The 22,198-nt window shown below is 46.2% G+C and overlaps 1 protein-coding gene across 1 annotated transcript in view; it reads right to left on the minus strand.

The window, feature by feature from the left end:
• The window catches only part of TENM4 (teneurin transmembrane protein 4), a 1,172,733-nt gene that overhangs the window by 278,090 nt on the left and 872,445 nt on the right, over positions 1-22,198 (minus strand). The window contains 1 exon segment of the mRNA XM_030200091.1: positions 4,731-4,931. Within this exon segment, the coding sequence (XP_030055951.1) occupies positions 4,731-4,931 (201 nt within the window).

Genomic DNA, 22,198 nt, shown 5'->3' on the forward strand with positions numbered 1-22,198 from the left:
AACGCTGTGGAGGAAGAGTTCACAGCACCATGGAGAGGGCAGCAGGGGCGTATCTGACCTTCAGCGGTAGGGGGGGCCAGAGCTGAGGTGAGGGGGCACATTTTTAGCCCCCCCCCACGCCGCCGCCATTATTATCGCCCCCCCGCCACCATCGCCCACCCCCGCCATCATCACCGACTTGAGCCCCCCGCTCGCTCGCCGTCGCCTACCTGGTTGGCAGGGACCCCATCCCCTGCCAGCCAAAGTCTTCTTCCTTCCTTTTAGGTTTCTGACGTCCTGCACGTGCAGGACGTCAGACTCAGAAACATGAAAGGAAGGAAGAAGACTTCGGCTGGCGGGGGATGGGGTCCCCGCCAGCCCAGGTAGGCGACGGCGAGCGAGCGGGCGGGGGGTCGACGGTAGGGGGCGTCCAGGGCCAAATCTACGGGGGCCCTGGCCCCATAGCAGCGACGCCCCTGGAGGGGAGCTGTGTTCATTGCTTAAGGGTGACACCCAGTGGCTGGATTCAGCGCCTATGATTGCAGAGTTTCCAGACGGAGCCCAGCTGTATGGTTCTCCAGTTGAAGAGTGCATACATGCAAGAGGGCATTCACATGTGTGGAGCATGGGGCGGGCTGCCACTTGCACACCCCACTTACAGAATTCTTTATGTTATGTGTGTTCTTGTCACATTTATGTGACTGCTATTATGCCAAGACTGGTGTTAATTTCTATAACAGAATCTGGCCGCTGAGATGCCATTATTACAAAATGCTGCATTGGAACTCCTAAAATGGGGAACCCGCTTATAGACCTGTCCTTTTAGTGATTTAAATAGCTGATTTTATACGGAAAATTTTATGGATAAGCAAGTCATGAGCTTGTCACCCACCGGCAAATCCATAAATTGCTTTGACTATGTGACGTTTGAGTTCTCTTAAGAGGGGTAAAAACCTTTTTATTGGACTGACTTGATACATTTTTAACTAGTTTGAAGAGGCTAGAACCTTCTTCCTCAGGTCAGGACAGTAAGAGTAAAAAAAAAATGAAAGTAACAGACCTGTCAATATTCTGCCAGGACCTACATTAGACCCTGGGATTTGGATCCCCCTCCCTCCCCCCCCTGAAGACCTTGACTATCTCCCACTACCCACACCTGTAGGCCCCCCTAGGTCTACCTCAGGGCTGCTGAGGGGGGGGGGGGGGCAAAATTCCACAGGTCCAACCTCCAAGGGGGGCCCGCTGCCAGGGACTGTCTCTTCTGATCCTGTCAGGACCCAGGTGATTATGTTAATGCGACAACACGATCCTGGCACACAGAAGCAGGAGCGACAGACCCCAGTGCTGGGCCTCCCTTTTGGGCCAGGAAGGCGCAGATGCACTGACGCAGGAAGCTAGGGTGCAGGGGTTGGTGGCAGCCTGAGTGAGCAAGAGAGCGAGGGGCAGCGGCTGCTTCCCAAGTGGGGGAGGGAGGGCGGTGGCTGCATCTCGAGTGGAGGAGGTGGCAGCTGCGGCGGCCCTGCCCCGGCTCCATCTCTCTGCGGCCCTGACCTACCTTATTTATCCCCGGTGGTCTTAGGGATCCTAAAGGCAGGAGTGACACCCACCTGCTCCTCCCCATCACAAATGGCTACTGCAATCCCTAGCAGCAGTTTCTCGGTCAGGGCCTCTACGTCAACACTGGTGGACGGGATGGGCGATTCAGATAACCAGACAAGCCAATTAGCTTGGTGGCTAAAGGTAGGACAGCCGATTAGCGGTTCGAATATCATTGCTAACCAGTTGAGTACTGGCTCTGCCCAGGCTCCACCCAAAGACCGCCCCGGAACTAAATGGACCCTACACACAGTTAGCACTGATTCTCAGTCCCACTGCCCGTCAGTGGTTAGGCAGGCACAATCAATTTAACAGGGCAGGAGGCTCTCTCTCTCTCTCGCCTGGTTAAATTGCTTTGCATATTGACTGGAGAATCAAACATATAAACGGCGAGTGACCGTACTCACTCGCAAATGCGCAGTAGAGACTTCCCTCTCTGCCCCGCCCCTGCTTCAATACGTGATGACGGGGGCGGGACAGAGATGGAAGTCTCTACTGGCATGCTGCAGACGTCGGAACCGCTCCCCCTCCCCCGGAGTCGCCGCCGCCCCTCCATCTGGCCCGAGCACTGAACTTACATCAGCACACAGCAGCAGGCACATCAGCAAAGCTGCCATCGGGCTTCCTTCTCTGCCTTTGTCCTGCCCTTGCCGACGTTAAGTCACACGAGGGCGGGACACAGGCAGAGAAGGAAGCCTGCCCCGACGGCAGCTTTGCTGATGTGCCTGCTGCTGTGTGCTGATGTAAGTTTACAGTGCTGCTCGGACCGGGTGGAGGGGCGGCGGCGGCGACTCCGGGGGGGGGGGGGGGGCTCGGAACCCCCCCCCCATTCCAAAAGTAGCCTGTTTTCACGGGCTCAACGGCTAGTATACACATAAAACATAAAAGCAATCCAATGAAAGTCTCTAGGAGGAAAGGTTGAGGGAGTTGGGAGGGGGAAACTAGAAGTGAGGGAGAGATGGATTGTGATCAGAAGGTGACAGAGGTGATAAAGGACATTTGATCCACCTGCATGCCCCAGAAAGCACTGTGGCTGAATTCTGTATTAACCCAGGCTGACATAAAGCAGACACCGAGACGCACTGATTTGTAACAAGAAAAGGGACTTCAAAGCCGATCAAAGCAAGGACTCCTGAGCTACCCTTTGTCTGAACCATTCTTGTAGACTGGTGAAATGCCTGATTTATACGGTTTAATGAGAACTGTGCATCTAGAAGCAAACTTCTTTACCGATTTATACTGAAGAAATGCATCATTCTTCAGGCTGGCCAAGCGTGCTATGAGCAGTTGACTATTTATTCCTCATCTACAGCTCTATCCATCTCTCTCTCATTCATGTTTTACCGATTTATCCTAATTTTTAAAAAAATGCATAAATATTCCCAGTTATGGTAATTGGGCTGCTGATGTGGGGCGGAGTTATTCACAGACACCCCAATGATGACCTGGAAAGAACTCCAGTGGGCTGTGACCTCTTCCATATATGAATACAGCACTTTGGGAACACAGAACCCATCTCAGGAATTATACAAGTCTCACTGGAAAGCAAGAACTCTACTCCTGGAAAATACCCTACAGTCCAGATGCCAAATATGTGCTTGCAGGCTATAAAACCAGGAAGTGACTCTCTGGTCGATATTCAGTTGGAGGCAGTGAATGTTTTTTTAAAACGCTCACCACCACTGGCCCAATTAGACCTGGCCGTTCGTTCTGGGCCATGACTGGGAAACAGCATTGAATATCTGGAAGTTATGTGGCTGATGTTCAGTACCGGCAATCGTATATCTAACCCAGCGGTGTGCTGGAGAAGGCTTGCATCGTTGCCTCCTACTTCAGCCAGAGAGCGCAAAGCTAAAGTAGGAAGCAACGACCCTATACAATTTACTCATTACAGAATTATATCTTGACCCCTGAGGCAGGTGTTGATTAACGCCGAAACATGGCCTGTGTCGGGTCACTTGTCAATAAAGAACTTCAGTTGTCCCCGTCTTGAAGGCCCAGTGTTGCTTTTTTGTTTATATACTTTCTATGTATGCTGTATTACTCTCTCTATTGGTTCTGTCTTTTCATTAACCCACGCTTTTCATGGAGGCCACAAAATAGTCGGTGGCTCCTGTATGTTTGCAGGAAAAATAATTAAAATCCTCACAGGTGCTACACAGTTAACTTCTGTGCAAAACCCTTTTCTGCATCAGGGGCCCACATAATTGTGCACAGATGTTGCACTAATCTTGCACCATCTTCTGTGCACTTTTGCTGCATCGGCCCCTTAGTGTGGGATATTAGACAAGTTACTTTTCCTCCTTACGTCTCAGGTTCCCTACCTGCAATACCTTTACCCATCCACCCTTCTCTCTTTCCAAAATGACAAGCAATCATTTTTCATAAGAAGCTACTGGACACATCTGTTTGCATGTTTCACAACTGCTGGGGGTTGCATTTGGATCAAAGGTGCCGTGCGAGGCAAGATCGTAATCACTGCTCTTTTCCTATTCGGATCTCAATTGAAAGCCATCATTCACGAGCAAGGGTCATAAGTACATAAGTACTGCCACACTGGGACAGACCAAAGGTCCGTCAAGCTCAGCATCCTGATTCCAGCAGTGGCCAATCCAGGTCACAAATACCTGGCAAGATCCCGAAAAAGTTCAATACATTTTATGCTGCTGATCCCAGAAATAAGCAGTGGATTTTCCCAAAATCAATTTAATAATGGTCTATGAACTTTTCCTTTAGCAAACCGTCCAGACTTTTTAAAAACCCTGCTAAGCTAACCGCCTTTACCACATTCTCTGGCAACGAATTCCAGAGTTTAAATACACATTGAGTGAAGAAAAATGTTCTCCAATTCGTACTGAAATTACTACTTTGTAGCTTCATCGCATGCCCCCTAATCCTAGTATTTTTGGAAAGAGTAAACAAACGATTCACGCCTACCCGTTCTACTCCACTCATTATTTTATAGACCTCTATCATATCTCCCCTCAGCCGTCTTTTCTCTAAGCTGAAGAGCCCTAGACGCTTCAGCCTTTCCTCATAGGGAAGTCGTCCCATCCCCTTTATCATTTTCGTCGCCCTTCTCTGCACCTTTTCTAATTCCACTATGGAGACAGATGCAGCATTTTTTAATAATATGAAATAAAAGATACAATTACCAATTGAGCAGTCGTGTCCAGTCCAGTTGGGATCACAGCTGCAGACGCCGGTGTCTGATAGAAATGTCCCGTGACCAGAACACTGATCTAAGCAGGTGGCTCGCGGAGTCTCGCAGTTTGCTCCGCCCCAGCCCACAACACAGTGGCATTCTCCACGAACACACACTCCTTGCCCAGAACAGGTAGGGTCCATGCAGTCCACTGTAAACAGACAAACAAATCACAATCAGAGAGAATAAGATAAATGATAGGAAACAGACTTCTCAGTTAGGCAAAGAGAAAGATAGTAGGACTGGCCTACAGGAAAAAAATCTCCATTTCCATAGTGTTGTGTAAATTCTGTTAAAAAGGACAAAATGGGGGTAATTTTATAGATCATTTTAATGCATAAAGTACTGATTTATAAGTGCATAAATGGCCTCTTGTTTAGATCATGCCTAAGGATGCACAGTGCAACTCAGCAGATATTTGTAATGTAGGCCTGCTCTGAAGACACAGTTTGGGAAGTGTCAAATTTATGCATATAAGAGAAAATTCTATAAATAGTGCTCAAAAATGGGTGATAAGCACTATTCTATAAAGGGCGCGTGTTCTGTCCCCATATTCATGAAGGCAGGGTGCATTGTGATATACATTTAATGAGTATCAAACATATAAAAGACAAGTGACCGACTCACCCGCAAATGCGCAGTAAGACTTCCTTCTCTGTCCCGCCCTCGCATCAAGATGTGATGATGTCAGAGGGAGAAACAGAGAGGAAACAGACGCTGCTGGCCTGCCGCTGGAGAGCCTAGAGACAAAGGAAAGGAACATCGCTGGCACACACAACCTCCACCCTACCCCCCATCCCCGACGTCGTTGCCGCTGCTCCCTCCCCCCCGTATCGGGCCCCCTGCACTGACATGACAGCGCCTCTCACCTCCGTGTGTGCTGCTGCCTGCAGCGCTTCCACGCGGAGGTGAGAGGCGCTCTCATGTCAGTGCAGGGGGCCCGGCACGGAGGGGGGAGGGAGCGGCGGCGAGGAGGGTAGCTGGACATGGAGGAGAGCAGGGCAGACAGGAGGGTTGCTGGACATGGGGGGAGGGCAGGGGAGAGAACAGCGTGGGGGAGGCCAAGGGAAAGAGGAGGGTGGCTGGATATGGGGGGAAGGCAGGGGAGAGAGGAGGGTCGGTGGACAGCGTGAGGCCAGGGGAGACAGGAGGGCTGCTGGACATGGGGGGAGGGCAGGGGAAAGAGCAGGGTTGCTGGACATGGATCGATGGAGAGGAGGGGACGGGAGAGAGGAGGGTTGCTGGACATGGGGGGAGGGCAGGGGACAGAGCAGGGTTGCTAGACATGGATCAATGGAGGGGAGGGCAGGGGGAGAGGAGGGTTGCTGGACATGGGGGGAGGGCAGGGGAGAGAGGAGGGTTGCTGGACATGGGGGGAGGGGGGGGGAGGCCAGGGGATACAGGAGGGCTGCTGGACATGGGGGGGAGGGCAGGGGAGAGAGGAGATTTGCTGGACATGGAGGTGAGAATTACAAATCTCGCCCGTTTTAACGGGCTTAACGGCTAGTTATTTATATTCATTGCATTGTCTGTGTATAGACAGACTTGTGAAATGGGGCTTCCCCCTCTATAGTTTGCAGTATTCTGTGATTGAATCCTTGTGAGCTTTCCCTTTTGGCTGTTAGCTCTAAAATAGGGTCAGCCCTCCCTCTCTGTCCCTTGGCTTTATGAGAGAGCCCAGTCTTGCTAGCATGCTTTGTGATCAGCAGCTGTTCAAGGGCTGATCCCTCCTTAATCTACTATAATTCCCCATGTCATTCCCCTTTTATTTACCCTGAATTTCTCCTCCTCATTTTCTTTGACAATCATAACTTTTCCTCTCAGCTGAGCTGAGATTCTGGCCAGCTCCTTGCCTCTGGAGTGGCTAGATGCTGACTCTGTGCAGAAGGCAACAATTCTGTCTAAGCAACTGAGCTGTAAGTTGGATTTTCTTTGTTTAAGAGCTTATTAACCAGCATGCTCAAAATTGGGCGCCATATATAGAAACCTGGATGTATTTTATAAAATATGTCTAATCGCATATAATTTTACATGGGTGCATTTCCACCTCTTCTGGAGCAGATGTGACAGACAATTCTACAAGCTGGTTCTTAAATTTAGGCATCGAGTAATTGGCAATTATGCTCAAAACTCCTAAGCACTATTCTATACCAAGTGCACCTAAGTTGCTTACAGGGGAATTCTGTATAGGTCACTCAAAGTTGCACACACAATTTTGAGTGTGGATCACAGATCTGCACATAAGGTAACTGGCTAATTAGGCGATAACAATCAATTATTGGCATTAACAACACTAATTGGTATCAAACGTAGTTACACATATGAGAGCCTAAGCTCTCTCACGCACAATTTCAAGAGGGTATGGCCAGGGGAGGGGCACGGATAGGTCATAGGTGTTCCCAAGATTTAGGCGTGTGATTACAGAATATTTGAATTTGTGAACCTGACAGTAGTTGGCTGCAAGCATCTATACCAGTCTTTTCGCTGGCTTAAGTGCTTGTCCAAAGTTAGGTGTGAACTTGTGTGCTAAGGTTGTATTCTATAAAAACACTGCTGTTCTGAACTGCCTTTATAGAAGTCATGCTTAGGACCAGATTCAATATATGGCGGCTAAAAAAAACTGCGCTGGAAAAAACCATGCTTAGTGCTATTCTATCAACCTCACCTTAAGTTAGGTGAGGTTTATAGAATGGGCAAAGCGCCCGTCTCTACGACTAAAATTTAGGTGCAACCATTTACGCCAACTATAACCTGGTGTAAATGGCTGTACCTAACTTTGGCGTGGATCAGGCAAATTCTATAACAATGCGCATAATTTTTAGGAACACCCACCATGACCCACCGATGGCCATGCTTCCTTTTGAGATCCGCATATTAGAATTTACACCGCTTTATAGAATATACTTAGAAAGTTGTGTGCGTAAATTCAAATTAGTAACAATTAGTGCCGATCACTGCTTGTTAGTGGCAAACTATTGGCGCTGATTGGTTTGTTAAACAATTAATTTGTGCGTGTAAACTGTGAACCTGAAAAATCGGTGCTGAAAATATTTCCACCTAGGCGTACTCTGTAAACCACACCTAGATTTAGGTGCATTTTATAGAATACTAGTAAAAAAGCCCCGTTTCTGATGCAAATGAAACGGGGGCTAGCAAGGTTTCCTTCTTTGTGCAGGTGGGAGTGTGTGTGTCCCTGCCCTCTCCCCTCTCTCCCCTCCCCCCTCTGAGTCCTTCACTGTTACAGAGAGAGCGATTTGATTTCGTGCTTTGCTGTGTTTTCCTTCACTGTGTTACAGAGAAAGCGAGGGCGGGGCAGACACTCATGGGGAAACCGGATATCTCTCCCCCTTCACACTTCCGGCTGGAGGCTTCATAGAACGTTGGTGGTGCCTTTTATATATAGAGATGTGCCTAGACAGTTTATAGAATAGGCCTAGCAGCCACGCCTGCGCCTAACTAGGAACATCCATTTATGCCAAGTAAAACTTGGTGTAAATACCGGTGCCTAACCTGCTTATTTTCGAAGGAGAAGGCCGGCCATCTTCCAACGCAAATTGGGAGATGGCCGGCCTTCTCCTAATGCTGGCCAAATCGGTATAATCGAAAGCTGATTTTGGCCGGCTTCAACTGCTTTCCGTCGCAGGGCCGGTCAAAGTTCAAGGGGGCGTGTCGGCAGTGTACCAAAGGCGGGACGGGGGCGTGATTAAGAGATGGCCGGCCTCGGCCAATAATAGAAAAAAAAAGGCCAGCCCTGACCAGCATTTGGCCGACTTTACTTGGTCCTTTTTTGTTCACGACCAAGCCTCAAAAATGTGCCCCAGATGATCACCGGAGGGAATCGGGGATCACCTCCCCTTACTCCCCCAGTGGTCACCAACCCCCCCCCCCAAAAAAAAAAAAATTTAAAACATTTTTTTTGCCAGCCTCTATGCCAGCCTCAAATATCATACCCAGCTCCATCACAGCACTATGCAGGTCCCTGGAGCAGTTTTTAGTGGGTACTGCAGTGCACTTTAGGCAGGCGGACCCAGGCCCATCCCTCCCCCACCTGTTACACTTGTGATGGTAAATGGGAGCCCTACAAAACCCACTGCACCCACATCTAGGTGCCCCCCTTCACCCGTAAGGGCTATGGTAGTGGTGCACAGTTGTGAGGAGTGGGTTTTGGGAGGGCTCAGCACACAAGGTAAGGTAGCTATGTACCTGGGATCAATTTGTGAAGTCCACTGCAGTGCCACCTAGGGTGCCCTGTTGGTGTCCTGGCATGTGAGGGGGACCAGTGCACTACAAATGCTGGCTCCTCCCACGACCAAATGGCTTGGATTTGGCCGGGTTTGAGATGGCCGCCATTAGTTTCCATTATCAGCGAAAACCAATGGCGGCAATCTCTAACGCCGGCGATCTCTAAGGGCAGGCCAAATGTTGAGATTTGGCTGGCCCCGACTGTATTATCAAAACGAAAGATGGCTGGTCATCTTGTTTCGATAATGCAGTTGGGTACGCCGCTTGACGGGGCCGGTGTTAGAGATGGCCGCCCTTATAGATGCTGTCCCCGTTCGATTATGCCCCTCTAGGCTAGGCACAGAGCAGGTGTATTCTACAACCGTGCACATAGATTTTTAGAACACCCACGGTCTGCTCATTCCACGCTCAAGGCCATGTCCCCTTTTTGGCAGAGCGCATTGGAGTTTTACGCGCACCATTGTACAGAATACACCTAGCAAGTTGTGCACATAAATTCTAATTAATGCCAATTAGTATCAATAATTGCTTATTAAGTGGCAACCAGTGCTGATTGGCTTGTTAAGTAATTAAATTGCGCATGCAAATCCAGAATATGACCAGATTTGCACATGCAAATTCTGTTGCGCTATATAGATTCTGGGGGTTAGTGTGCATCATCCTGGTGTTTAACTTTGGGAGACGTTCACTAAATTCTCCCCTTAGTGTGAAAGTACAAAGGGGTGCAAACGTGGTTCAAGCATGGGTGTATCATACGCATTCTGCCTAGAGACGCACGCAACTAGCACTTAGACGTGTTCACTTATGCCAGCCATTGACCTGTTGTAAGTGGACGCGACTTTACGTTGGGCGAATCAATATAGCTTTGTGCTTGTATTCTATAATGCCTAGGTGCACCCTTAAGTTGTACAGAACTGGCACCGAGCACGTCACTCCCATAATGTCTGTGCATTTAATTTAGGTGCAATTTTTGCAGGATTTGTGCTAATATATATATTTTAAATTTATTTATTTATTCATTTCAAAATTGTTAACAAGAACATACTTGTCGTGAAATACAGCCAAGAAATTTTACAGGCAATGGAAAAAAAAAACATATTAAATTATTCCCAGAATTGACTAATTCAATATTCTTCATAAGAAAAATTACAACAACCATCTCTTGTTTAAGTTTAAGCAAAAAGAAAAATATATATATTTTCGCTTTCTCGGACCACTTTATGAGGAAAGGGGGCCTAATGAATAGAGAAGATTGTAATTGCAGCAAACATTATCAAACCTTAGCGGCATAATACCCCAATTTATTAAATGGTCTTATTTCAGCTGTTTAGCATCTAGAAAAGATTTTCATCAAAAAACACCTCTCACACGACCTTACCTAACACCTTCCCATCTAAATCCTCATATTCCTTCAGCCTATTATCGATTATACTTAAGATCATTCAGCCTATCATTGATTGTACTTAAGATCCATTTACCTTCAGCCTATTATCGATTGTATTTAAGATCCTTCAGCCTATCATTGATTGTACTTAAGATACATTTACCTTCAGCCTACTATCGATTATACTTAAGATCATTCAGCCTATCATTGATTGTACTTAAGATCCATTTACCTTCAGCCTATTATCGATTGTATTTAAGATCCTTCAGCCTATCATTGATTGTACTTAAGATCCATTTACCTTCAGCCTATTATCGATTGTATTTAAGATCCTTCAGCCTATCATTGATTGTACTTAAGATACATTTACCTTCAGCCTACTATCGATTATACTTAAGATCATTCAGCCTATCATTGATTGTACTTAAGATCCATTTACCTTCAGCCTATTATCGATTGTATTTAAGATCCTTCAGCCTATCATTGATTGTACTTAAGATCCATTTACCTTCAGCCTATTATCGATTGTATTTAAGATCCTTCAGCCTATCAGCGATTGTACTTAAAATCCTGTAATGACTACATCATGATAACACTCTGTAAGCCACATTGAGCCTGCAAAAAGGTGGGAAAATGTGGGGTACAAATGCAATAAATAATAATAATAATAAAACATTTGGTCATACCCCTTTACTATGCATTTACATGGCTAGGCTAGAAAAAAGGATCCCCCCCATCTCTATGTCCTTTTCTTCATAGTTGTGCTAATATTTTATAAACACCATAGGGGGCCGATATCGAGACCGCAAGAGGAAGCCCGGCTAACTCCCAAGGTCGGCGGCAAACCCGGAAATTCAATGCCGGTGACGTATCCAGTGACCAGCATTGAATTTCCGGGATTTTTGGATACTAAAAACATGGCTGGTTAAGTCGATATTCGTCGGCTGACCGGCTAAGTTATAGCAGCCAAAGATAGGCCTGCTGTTTACTTAGCCAGTCAGCCAATGAATATTGGTGCGAACTGGTTATCTCACGCTGCTTATTAGCGCTTAGCCAGCGTATTTAGGAGTGGAAGAGTAGCCTAATGTTTAGTGCGGAAGCTTTGATCCTGGGTTCAATTCCCACCAGCTCCTTGGGATCCTGAGCAAGTCACTTAACCCTCCATTGCCACAGGTACAAAAACTTTAGATTGTGAGCCCTCTAGGGACAGAGAACGAACCTGCATATAATGTGTACACACTGTATATGTCTAGTAGTACTATAGAAATCTATATATAATAACTCACCCTCAACGTTCTATTGTCTGCTGACGTCACTGAAGCCAAGGTTCGTATGTTCGAAGCTCTGAAGCCACGAAAATCACAGTCTCTGGGCCCCGCCCTCGCGTCAAACGTTATGACGTTGAGGGCGGAGCACATTCTCACCTCCAACGATCTACTCAGGCCACAAACTCCGGATTTCCACACTGTAGCTCTGCTCTCGCGTCAAAACGCGATGACGTCGAGGGCGGGGCACGAAAACCCGCCATCCACACAGAGCTACAATGGAAACAACAGCGGTGCACGCCACGAACCAGGTAAAACCGCGACGAGCCATGCAGCCATGAAACCCTTGCTAGCGCCCGTTTCATTGCTCTCAGAAACGGGCCTTTGTTACTAGTGATTACATAAGAACATACACATTGAAATACTGGGACAGAGCAAAGGTCTGTGAAACCCAGTATTCTGTTTCCAACAGTGGACAATCCAGGAAAGAACCCAGAACAGTAAAACAGATTTTATGCTGCTTATCCTTGAATATGCAGTGGATTTTCCCAAGTCCATCTTAATAATGACTTAAGGACTTTTCTTTTAGGAAATAATCCAAACTTTTTTAAACCCAGCTAAGCTGACTGCTTTTACCACATTCTCTGGCAATGAACTCTAGAGTTTAATTACTTGATGAGTGAAGAAATATTTCTCTGATTTGTTTTAAATTTACCACTATCCTTATATTTTTGGAAAGAGTAATCAAGCAATTCACGTCTGCCTATTCCACTCCACTCAGTATTTTATAGACCGTTATCATATCTCCACTCAGCCGTCTCTTCTCCAAGCTGAAGAGCCCTAGCCTTTCTTCACAGTAGTATTAACCAGCCAGAAGAAATTCCTGGCCAGTTAAATAATTTTAAATATTGGCCGGATAGCTGCCTATGTCTCACTAGGTGCTGTATTATAAAATTGCCCTCAATTAGCCTGATCAAGGAAAACATTTTTGACTCTAGTAGGGAGCTGAAAGGCAGAGCTGACCAATGTGAAGCTTTTTACAGCAGAACAGAGCCAGCAAAGTACATATTGGCATTCTTCAACAGGTAATGAAAATTTCAAAATCTTGTTTGAGAAGGGCTGACCTCTTATGATCTTGCATTCGCTTTTTAGATTTGCAATCCGACCACTCAGGGAGAGGTACCTTATCAACTATTATCCCCAGGCATGTGATGGCATTTTGTAAGTTCCTGAACCTCGGCTATAGATGGAACAACTCCCCGAGCGTCATAAGATGCTGGAAAAGGATGAGTCCATAAATCTTCAAGGCGGCTAGTGAGCTGGGAGCAACAATGCCAATTTTCGCAAGAGACCTTTTGCAGCTGTGGGTCTGTTCTGCCTTGGCACTAATAAGTACGAGGGGCCTAAGAAGAACCAAACAAAATCCTGTGCTCTCAGCAGATGGTTTGAACACTGTGAACAAAGATCACAGGCTAACTGACACGAGGCTAACTCCAAGCAATTAATCATCCCTTCTGAAGGTCGATGAGAAAAAAAAAAAAAAGGTGTATTTTACAAGGGGCTGCGATCCAGCAACCAAGCCCTCTGTTACCTCCATTCCAAGATGGAGAATTCTAAAAGAGGGAATGTGCATGTCAGGACTCCCCATTTATCATAATCCTAAGGCCATTTTTCACTTTAAAATGAGCCCTTTCTAAAAGACGCCACTGACAGTGGTTGCTTTAAACTCCTTCTCACTTGCCCTCTCTCTCCCTCACGCTTCCCCCCCCCCCCCCCTTTCATTTGCTTCTTAGGCAAAGAGCTTGGGACAGGATTACAGTTTTGGGGTTTTTTTTGTCCTCTTTAAATTCTTTGGCTGAGTGCGGAAGACAGTAACGTATCTCTGGGCGGATTTCCAGGCAGACCAAGCCGCTCTGCTCTAGGAAGAACAGCAACATATAGGGGATAGATTATATATATGGAGCCCAGATTTGCGAACCCCAATTTGTGCGTGCAACCAAGAAGCATGCACAAATTAATTGCTTAACAAACTCAATGACCTCAAGCGAACAATTATTGATCCCAATTGGCACTCAATATTTGTGCACATCTGGCTGTGCGTTATTCTATAAGGCAGTGCGCCTAACTCCCGTAGGGAACCTTTTACAAAGGTGCGTAAGGCCCTTTATGTGTCCAGTGCATGACAAATCAGCATTACTACCTGGCTATCGCGAGCCCCGGGCAGTAATTCTGAACTTGGCGCATTTCGAAAACATACGGTAGAAAATATTTTTCTACTTTCTACCGCGTGGCGCTTACCTGGCGGTAAACGGCAGTGTGCGCGCACTACATGCCTACCGCCCGGGTAGCGCATGAGACCTTACCGCTAAGTCAATGGGTGGTGGTAAGGACTCAGGCCGAAAATGGACTTGCGGTGGTTTTTATTTTGCTGCATGTCCATTTTCTGGCCCTTTTTCCAGGATGTGGCAAAAAGTGGCCCAGCGCGGGCCCAGAAGATGCACTTGTACTGCCGCAGGCCACTTTTTGCCACGGCTTAGTAAAAGGACCCTATAGTGTGTTTCTTGAAAGGTGGCATGGCTAAGGGAGGCGCATGGGCGTATCAGTGGCGTTCCGAAAAAATTTGCATATCCTATATAATAATTTGCACCTCCAACGTTCTACGTCTGGATGCCTGGGTTTGTAACACAATTCCCATTGGTCCACCTCACGTCGGAATGTGATGACGTCAGAGGGCGGATCAATGACAGTGAATGAAATCAGCACCAGCCAGCCACAGAACGTTGGAGGTGAGGATTCAATTGCAGGAGAATCGCCCCCCTCTCCCTCCCCCCCTGTCCTCCAAGTTCAAGGCCCCCCCTCTCCTACGAGTTCCAGGCCCGCCCCCCTCCCTCCCTCTTCTCCCTCCGAGTTTGATGCCCCCCTCTCCTCCGCGTTCCAGACACCTGCGCCTCCCTCCCTGTCTCTCTCTCCGCTCCGAGTGGCAGCCCAACTTGCGTTGCCCGCCCTCTTCTCCCAGTCTTCCGCCTGCCCCTCACCTTCCTGCGTGCTGGCTTGAATTTAAAAGTTCTTACCTCGGGGTCTGCCAGCAGCAGCAAAAGGCGAGCAGGCACGGCGCTTCAGCCTGCCTTCCCTTCTCTCTCACTCTGGGGAACTCGGAGGGGGGGAGGAGAGGGGGGAAGGAGGCACGGGGGGGAGCTCGGAGGGGAGGGGGGAAGGGGGGGGGTGGTCCTGGAACTCGGAGGGGGGAGGAGAGGGAGGGAAGGAGGCACGGGGTCTGGAGCTCGGAGGGGAGGGGAGAAGAGGGAGGGAAGGAGGGGGACATGGAACTCGGAGGGGAGGGGGACAAGATGGAACTCGGAGGATAACCTTGCTAGCACCCACTTCATTTGTGTCAGAAATGGGCATGTTTTACTAGTGTAGTTATAAAATACTGGGTCAGTGCGCCAAACTTGGGTGCCAGCATTTACGCCAGGTTTCAGCAGGCTTAGTCTGGTGCCCAAAGTTGGGAGCGAGATGCACACTTACCCCTGGAATCTATATAGCAAGCCTAGAGATCTGCACTGAAATCCAGGTGTACTCTATAACAACGCATGCAACTTAATTGGCTTAACAAGCTAATTAACATTGACAACAGCACTTAAGCAACAATGAGCACTAATTGGCAATAATTAGAATTTACATGCACAACTCCTCGCTAAGCGTATTCTATAATGAACTGCGCCTAAATTCTAATGTGCTCAGCTCAAAAGGGGCATGGCTATGGGAGGGGACATGGGCGTTCCCAAATTTATGTATGTAGTTATAGAATTTGTTTTCGTTGGTGTAAACGGAGGCACGTAATTTTAGGCGCTGGAATATACCATGCCTAAATCTAGGCACCGCTTACAGAATATGCTTAGGTGGAAATGTTTACTGGCACTGATTTTTTAGGCACCTTATACAGAATCTGGACCTTAAGTGATATTCTTTACAGAATAGTACATAGCTCAGTTTTTCCCTGCGTCAAGTTTTGAGCACTGTTTATAGAATCAAGCCCACAGAGGATTATTCTATAATCTGGGTGCTTAAATTTACACATTATGCATGTAAATGTACAGAATGCTGCCATTTCTGCACACGTACATGGTAATCGGCCTAAGCGCCATTCTGTAACTACCCGTTTAACTTATGAGGTGGGTATTTGCATGGAGGGTGTATTCAGGGGAGAAGCAGAGGCGGGGGCTCCAACTTGTGTGCAACTTACAAAGGGGCTCTTGAACAAAGGCGCGAAAGGACCTACTACGCTCATCCTTGCCCACCAAATCAGCATTACCACCCGGCTGCCGCAAGCCCTGGGAGGTAATTCCGAATTTGGCGTGCACCAAAAACAGTGGCGCTTTCCTGGCGGTAAACGGCAGTGGGCGAGCACTGCATGCCTATTGCCCGGGTACCGCGTGAGACCTTACCGCTAAGTCAATGGGTGGCGGTAAGGTCTCAGGTTAAAAATGGATGCGCGCTGGTTTTTATTTTGCTGCACGTCCATTTTCCGGCCACTTAAAAAAAGGATGCTGTAAAAACTGGCCCGGTGCACGCCCAAAAGATACACTTGCAATAACGTGGGCCCACTTTTTGCCACGGCTTAGTAAAAGGGCCCCAGAATACTGTAAGTTATGCGCGTCCTTACCGCATTGAAGCTCCCACACTTAGAAACATAGAAACGTGACGGCAGATAAAGGCTACATGACCCATCCAGTCTCCCATCCTCTGTAACCCCTAATTCTTCCTGTTCCTAAGCGATCCCACATGCCTCTTAACTTTGTCGTATGCCCCCTCATTCCAGAGCTCTCCTTCATTTGAAAAAGGCTCTCTTCCTGTGCATAAATGCCCTTCAGTTATTTAAACGTTTCTATCATGTCTCCTCTCTCCTTTCTCTCTTCGAGCTTATAAAAGTTGAGGTTCATAAGCCTATCCCTATAATTTTTGCATTCAAAACCGCTTACAAATTTTGTAGCCACCCTCTGGACCGACTCCATCCTGTTTATATCTTTCCATAGGTGTGGTCTCCAGAACTGCACGCAGTACTCCAAATGGGGCCTCACTAGAGACTTATACAATGGCACTATCACCTCCTTTTTCCTGCTGGTCATGCCTCTCTTTATGCACCCAAGCATCCTACTGGCTTTGGCCATCACTTTTTCTACCTGTTTGAAAGCTTTAAGGTCGTCCGACACAATCACCCCCAAGTCCCGCTCTTCCTTTGCACACTGAAGCGCCTACGTGCGTCTAAATGTCGGGTGCGCCGATACCAGGTTACACTAGTATTCTATAACAGAATGTCAGCGCCTAGGTTCCATTACAGAATAGGTTCCAACCTCGTGCCCTTAAGTACATAAGTACCTAAGTAATGCCACACTGGGAAAAGACCAAGGGGCCATCGAGCCCAGCATCCTGTCCACGACAGCAGCCAATCCAGGCCAAGGGCACCTGGCAAGCTTCCCAAACGTACAAACATTCTATACAATCAAGCCATTGTGACATCACTAATGAGGTTGGCTCTTATTGGTGGAATGAGCCACTATGACATCACAATAGGTTAAATCACTGCTCTATGTAATAAAAGTGAGCCAAGTAGAGGACATAAGTACATAAGTAATGCCACACTGGGAAAAAGACCAAGGATCCATCGAGCCCAGCATCCTGTCCACGACAGCGGCCAATCCAGGCCAAGGGCACCTGACAAGCTTCCCAAACGTACAAACATTCTATACGTTATTCCTGGAATTGTGGAAGGGGAAATTCTATAAACGGTACTCATTGAGCTTGCAAAGAGGTGGGAAAATGTGGGATACAAATGTAACAAATAAAATAAACGGTACTCAAAAATGGACGCCGACCAAAATCAGCACTAAGTACTTTCCTATAAATGGCCCGAGCTTTTTACAGAATAGCACTTAGCGCTGATTCCAGCACGCTAACATTGGGCGCCAAATTTACGCCTGCTGAAACCTGGTGTAAATGCTGGCGCCCAAGTTAGGCGCACTGACCCAGTATTCTATAACTAAATGCGTAACTTTTCAAAACGCTCCTGGCACGCCCATGCTCCTCCCATGGCCATGCCCTTTTGAGATATGCGCTACGGGATGTCGACACCCAGCATTATAGAACAGCACGCAGCCAGATGTATGCACAAAATTCTAATGGGTGCCAATTAACATCAATAATTTGTTGTTGGCAGCCAAATATTGATGTTTCAGAGGTCGTTATTCAATTATTTTGTGTGCACAAATTTGGGTGTCATATATAGAATCCAGGAGGGGGAGGGGTGTCTAAATGGAATGTCCAGTTATAGAATTAGCTCCCCCCCAGGGCCTGACTTACTAAGCTTGCATCCAATAGATACTGAATGAGAAAAAAAAGCTTCAGCAAATCAGGCCCCAGGAAGGTAATTCTATAACTCCATTTAGACAGCCCCCCCCCCCCTCCCCGGATTCTATATTATCGTAAAGAAGTTTACGACTTGTAATATGCATTTTGCCACTTGGAAAATACTTCAATGATCTCAACAAAATCTATTTCTTTATTTAGGGTTAATTTTGAAACAGAAAAAAAAAATGCTAAAAACATTTTCCAAACTCAATTTTAAGACGTTTTTCTCCGCAGTTCGTCTAAATTTCAAGGGGTGTGTGTTTGAGGCACACTTTGGGCGGGTCTAAGGTGGTCTTATGATTTCAACGTTTTTTGGTTTTTTTTTTTTTTTGCAATAATGGAATATTGTAAAAGCGTCCAGGGCTTTAACGTGGTTGTGGGAAGCCTTTTTCCCTGTGTTACACGCATGCTAGCACTTAATGCGGTTAGTAAAGGGCCCCCTATGAGACTTTCTAACTGTCTTCCTGATTCCAAAGAATAATCCAAAGCAATATACAATAATCAACGATATAAAATACATCACAGCCTTCAAAGACTTCAGTTTTCTCCAAGATCAATGCAGTCACCAGAACACAATGCCCCAGGGCTCTGAAGATAGCTTCATTCTTCATACCAAACTCTTCAGTACATCAGTTTTGTGATGCATTAACTTTAGAAAGGATAAAGGTATCTCTGCAGATCATTTTTTTTTTTTGTTAATTGATATTTTGGAAAACTAGCTAAGTTCTTTATATAAAAACTCCTTACCAAATATCCTAAATCAATTTTAAGCCCACACAAAAGGGAGTAAAGAAACAAAGCAATAGAATACACACAGCACAGAGGCGAAAAAGCCAAATGAAGCTATTTTAAAACACACAAGTTTCAATTGTTTGCTCTTTTGATTATTTTAAATTGAAACAGTTCTACAGATTTACACTGCACTACCAAGATTTTGAAGTGAAATAAAATACAGTCGCATTTACATGTCTTTGATCTCAACCTCAGTCAAAGAAGTATGTCAGGCTGACTGATAGTCTGATTTCAAACCTGTGATAAGAGAAATTCCCATTTTTACTTCCATTTTATTCCAAATAAGTGATCATAAATAAGGCGGAAACTGAAGAATCCCTGAGGAGGAAATGCGAGTCAGAATGCACCTAGGAATTACAGTTGTGTGGGAAGGTTTAGACACCCTTGGTCAAACTTTCCAATCTTCTGCTAAGAAATCAAAGATTTCTTTGTAGGCACTGCATGTTTACATATTTATTTATTTATTGCATTTGTATCCCACATTTTCCCACCTATTTGCGGGCTCAGTGTGGCTTACAATACATTGTGAATGATGGAAATTTGTTATAGTATGATTATGGGTTACATTGTGAAGAGTTATGGGAAGACAAAGTCAAAGTCAAAACATCATTAGGGAATAGAACAATGGAATGTAACAATGGGGAAATGATAGGGCGAAAAACAATAGCAAGAGAACATTCGGGTATAACCAGTTTATCTGTGGGTAGAGTTTTAAGTGTGGTAAAAATACGGGGGGAGAGAGTTCAGAAGAGAGTGTATTGATGCATTTCTATTAGTGTGTATGGACTTCATGTGTTTTAATCCTTGCAATAAATTTTCTCAAAGAGATGAGTTTTCAATAGTTTGCGGAAGTCGGTTAGTTCGTAGATCGTTCTCAGGTTGCGTGGTAATGTATTCCAGAATTGCGTGCTCATATAAGAGAAGGTTGAAGCATGCACTACTTTGTATTTATGCCTTTGCACTTAGGAAGTGGAGATTGAACTGCATTCTACATATTTTCAATTAAAATTCAAGTCTAGGGACTGTGAAGGCCATTCCACCATTCCAAAAACCTTAATCTTCCTTTCCTGTCCATACTTTCCGGTTGATTTTGAGTTATGCTTCAGATCATCTTGCTGAAATGTTCAGCTTCCTTTCAGCTTCAATTTCGTCACAATGTGGGACATTAACTTCTAAGATAAAATAGATTCAACTAAAAATCAATACAACTTCCACCCACACAACGTTTCAAGTGCCACCAGTTGGTACTGCATGAAAGCATGGGAATGGATCTATTATGCTTTGTGGTTAACATCTGACAAGATGTTCTTTTCGTCAAATGCTCCACCTTTTTTTCTCCAAATGTAATTTGTGTGGTTGTAACATAGTAACATAGTAGATGACGACAGAAAAAGACCTCAACGGTCCATCCAGTCTGCCCAACAAGATAAAATCATATGTGCTACTTTTTGTGTATACCCTACCTTGATTTGTACCTGTCCTCTTCAGGGCACAGACCGTATGAGTCTGCCCAGCACTATCCCCGCCTCCCAACCACCAGCCCCGCCTCCCACCACCGGCTCTGGCACAGACCGTATAAGTCTGCCCAGCACTATCCCCGCCTCCCAACCACCAGCCCCGCCTCCCACCACCGGCTCTGGCACAGACTGTATAAGTCTGCCCAGCATTATCCCCGCCTCCCAACCACCAGTCCTGGCACAGACCATATAAGTCTGCTCTTGTGGTTGAATAATTCCATTTTCATTTCATCTGTTCCAAAAAGTTTCAAGCTTATCAAGGTATTCTGTTGCATACTTGAGATGACTTTTGTGATGAGGTCATTGGAAAAAGTCTCCTTCTGACAATGTAATCAGTGTTGTACAATAGACAACTACTCTTGTGTCTGCTAAAGTTTTCATCATGTTGGTGCCATCAGGTGCTGACTTGAAAATAGTGTTGTTTATGATAGTAGTAATCCTGTGGTACTACCACTAGAGGGCAGTCTTCCATAATCCTTAGTTGTGGTATCATGAGACTACTGCTAGGCATCAATGGTAATGAAGAAAGCAAGGAATGGGATGACAGTGGAGGGAGATCACGCCTATCCTTGGATAGTGGTAGGTCATGGGGGTTCTGGAGGGTTCCAGGGGGTTGGAAGGAGGAGAGGAGTTTGGTCTGGAGGAAAGGCTTTATTGTGCGGGAGGGGCATGGAGAGGTTATAAAGGAGGGGTTATGATCGGTGAGGGAACCTTTCAGGGGGAGGGAGGGGATAGGAAGAGTGACTTCTCTGGAGGGAGGGAGCTGGTTAGTGTGGGAGAGGTGATCATGAGGGTGTTGGGGGGGGGGGGGGGCAAGGAAGTTGAAGATGTGATGGGGCAGAGAACTTTGCTGGGAAGTGGGAGATGTGATTGGGGATGTAGCCAATAAGGTGCAGTAAGAGGGCAGCTCTTACCGCTTCTTACTGGTTACCCCCTGTATCATTCCAATGCCAGGACAATACAGTATGAACCGCCATTAGACCTGTAGGTTGCCAGTTTACAACCTACACATTTAGGTGTAGGCACACACATACATACACATGTACCCTGCATTTCAAATGATTTTTTTTAACGCTAAAATGTCAATAACATCAGCATAGATAATTAAATGTGGTTTAGTAGTAATTCGTAAGTACGATGACTAAATAAGTACGTAAAATTTCTCACTGACATTCATAGCGGTTGCTGAGAAAATGAGGTTACTTTTTTTTTTTTGCCTCATCCTCTATGTTCCAGTACAGAATAGGTTCCTACCAGGGGCTCTCTAACAGCCCCTCTTCACATAAAATGTAGACACTGGAATTGAGACGTCCAGGTTGGAACATGCTCGATTCTGGCTTTATTTTAGAATACGGATCTGCCGAAACATAGCAGTATGTAAAAATACCTTCAGCAGTGCATACGCATTTGCTGGCATATGCAACGGGAGCAGCAATTTAATAAACATGAACCTATAACCTTTCATGTGCAGGAATCGGCACTTCCACGTGGAACTGGAGGTTTTGTAACTTCCATGTGCAGCTGCCCCATTTTACTAACCTACGTGTTCGAGTGCTGCAACTCACATAGTGAGGCTACGTTTTTAACTTGGTTTCATTTTGGAGGTGGAAATAAACAATGAGGAATTAAGGAAAATGACTCCCTTAGGGGCTCTTTTACTAAGCCGCGTAAGCGTCTACGTGCGCCAAAATGGAGCTACCGCCCGACTACTGCGTGGCTCTTGTGGTAATTTCATTTTTGGCACGCGTCCGATACGCGAATCTGAAAAATATTTTTTATTTTCAAGTGCACGTAATGGACGCGCGCCAGGTGA

Source organism: Microcaecilia unicolor, chromosome 4 (assembly GCF_901765095.1).
Source record: "Microcaecilia unicolor chromosome 4, aMicUni1.1, whole genome shotgun sequence".
NCBI lineage: Eukaryota > Metazoa > Chordata > Amphibia > Gymnophiona > Siphonopidae > Microcaecilia > Microcaecilia unicolor.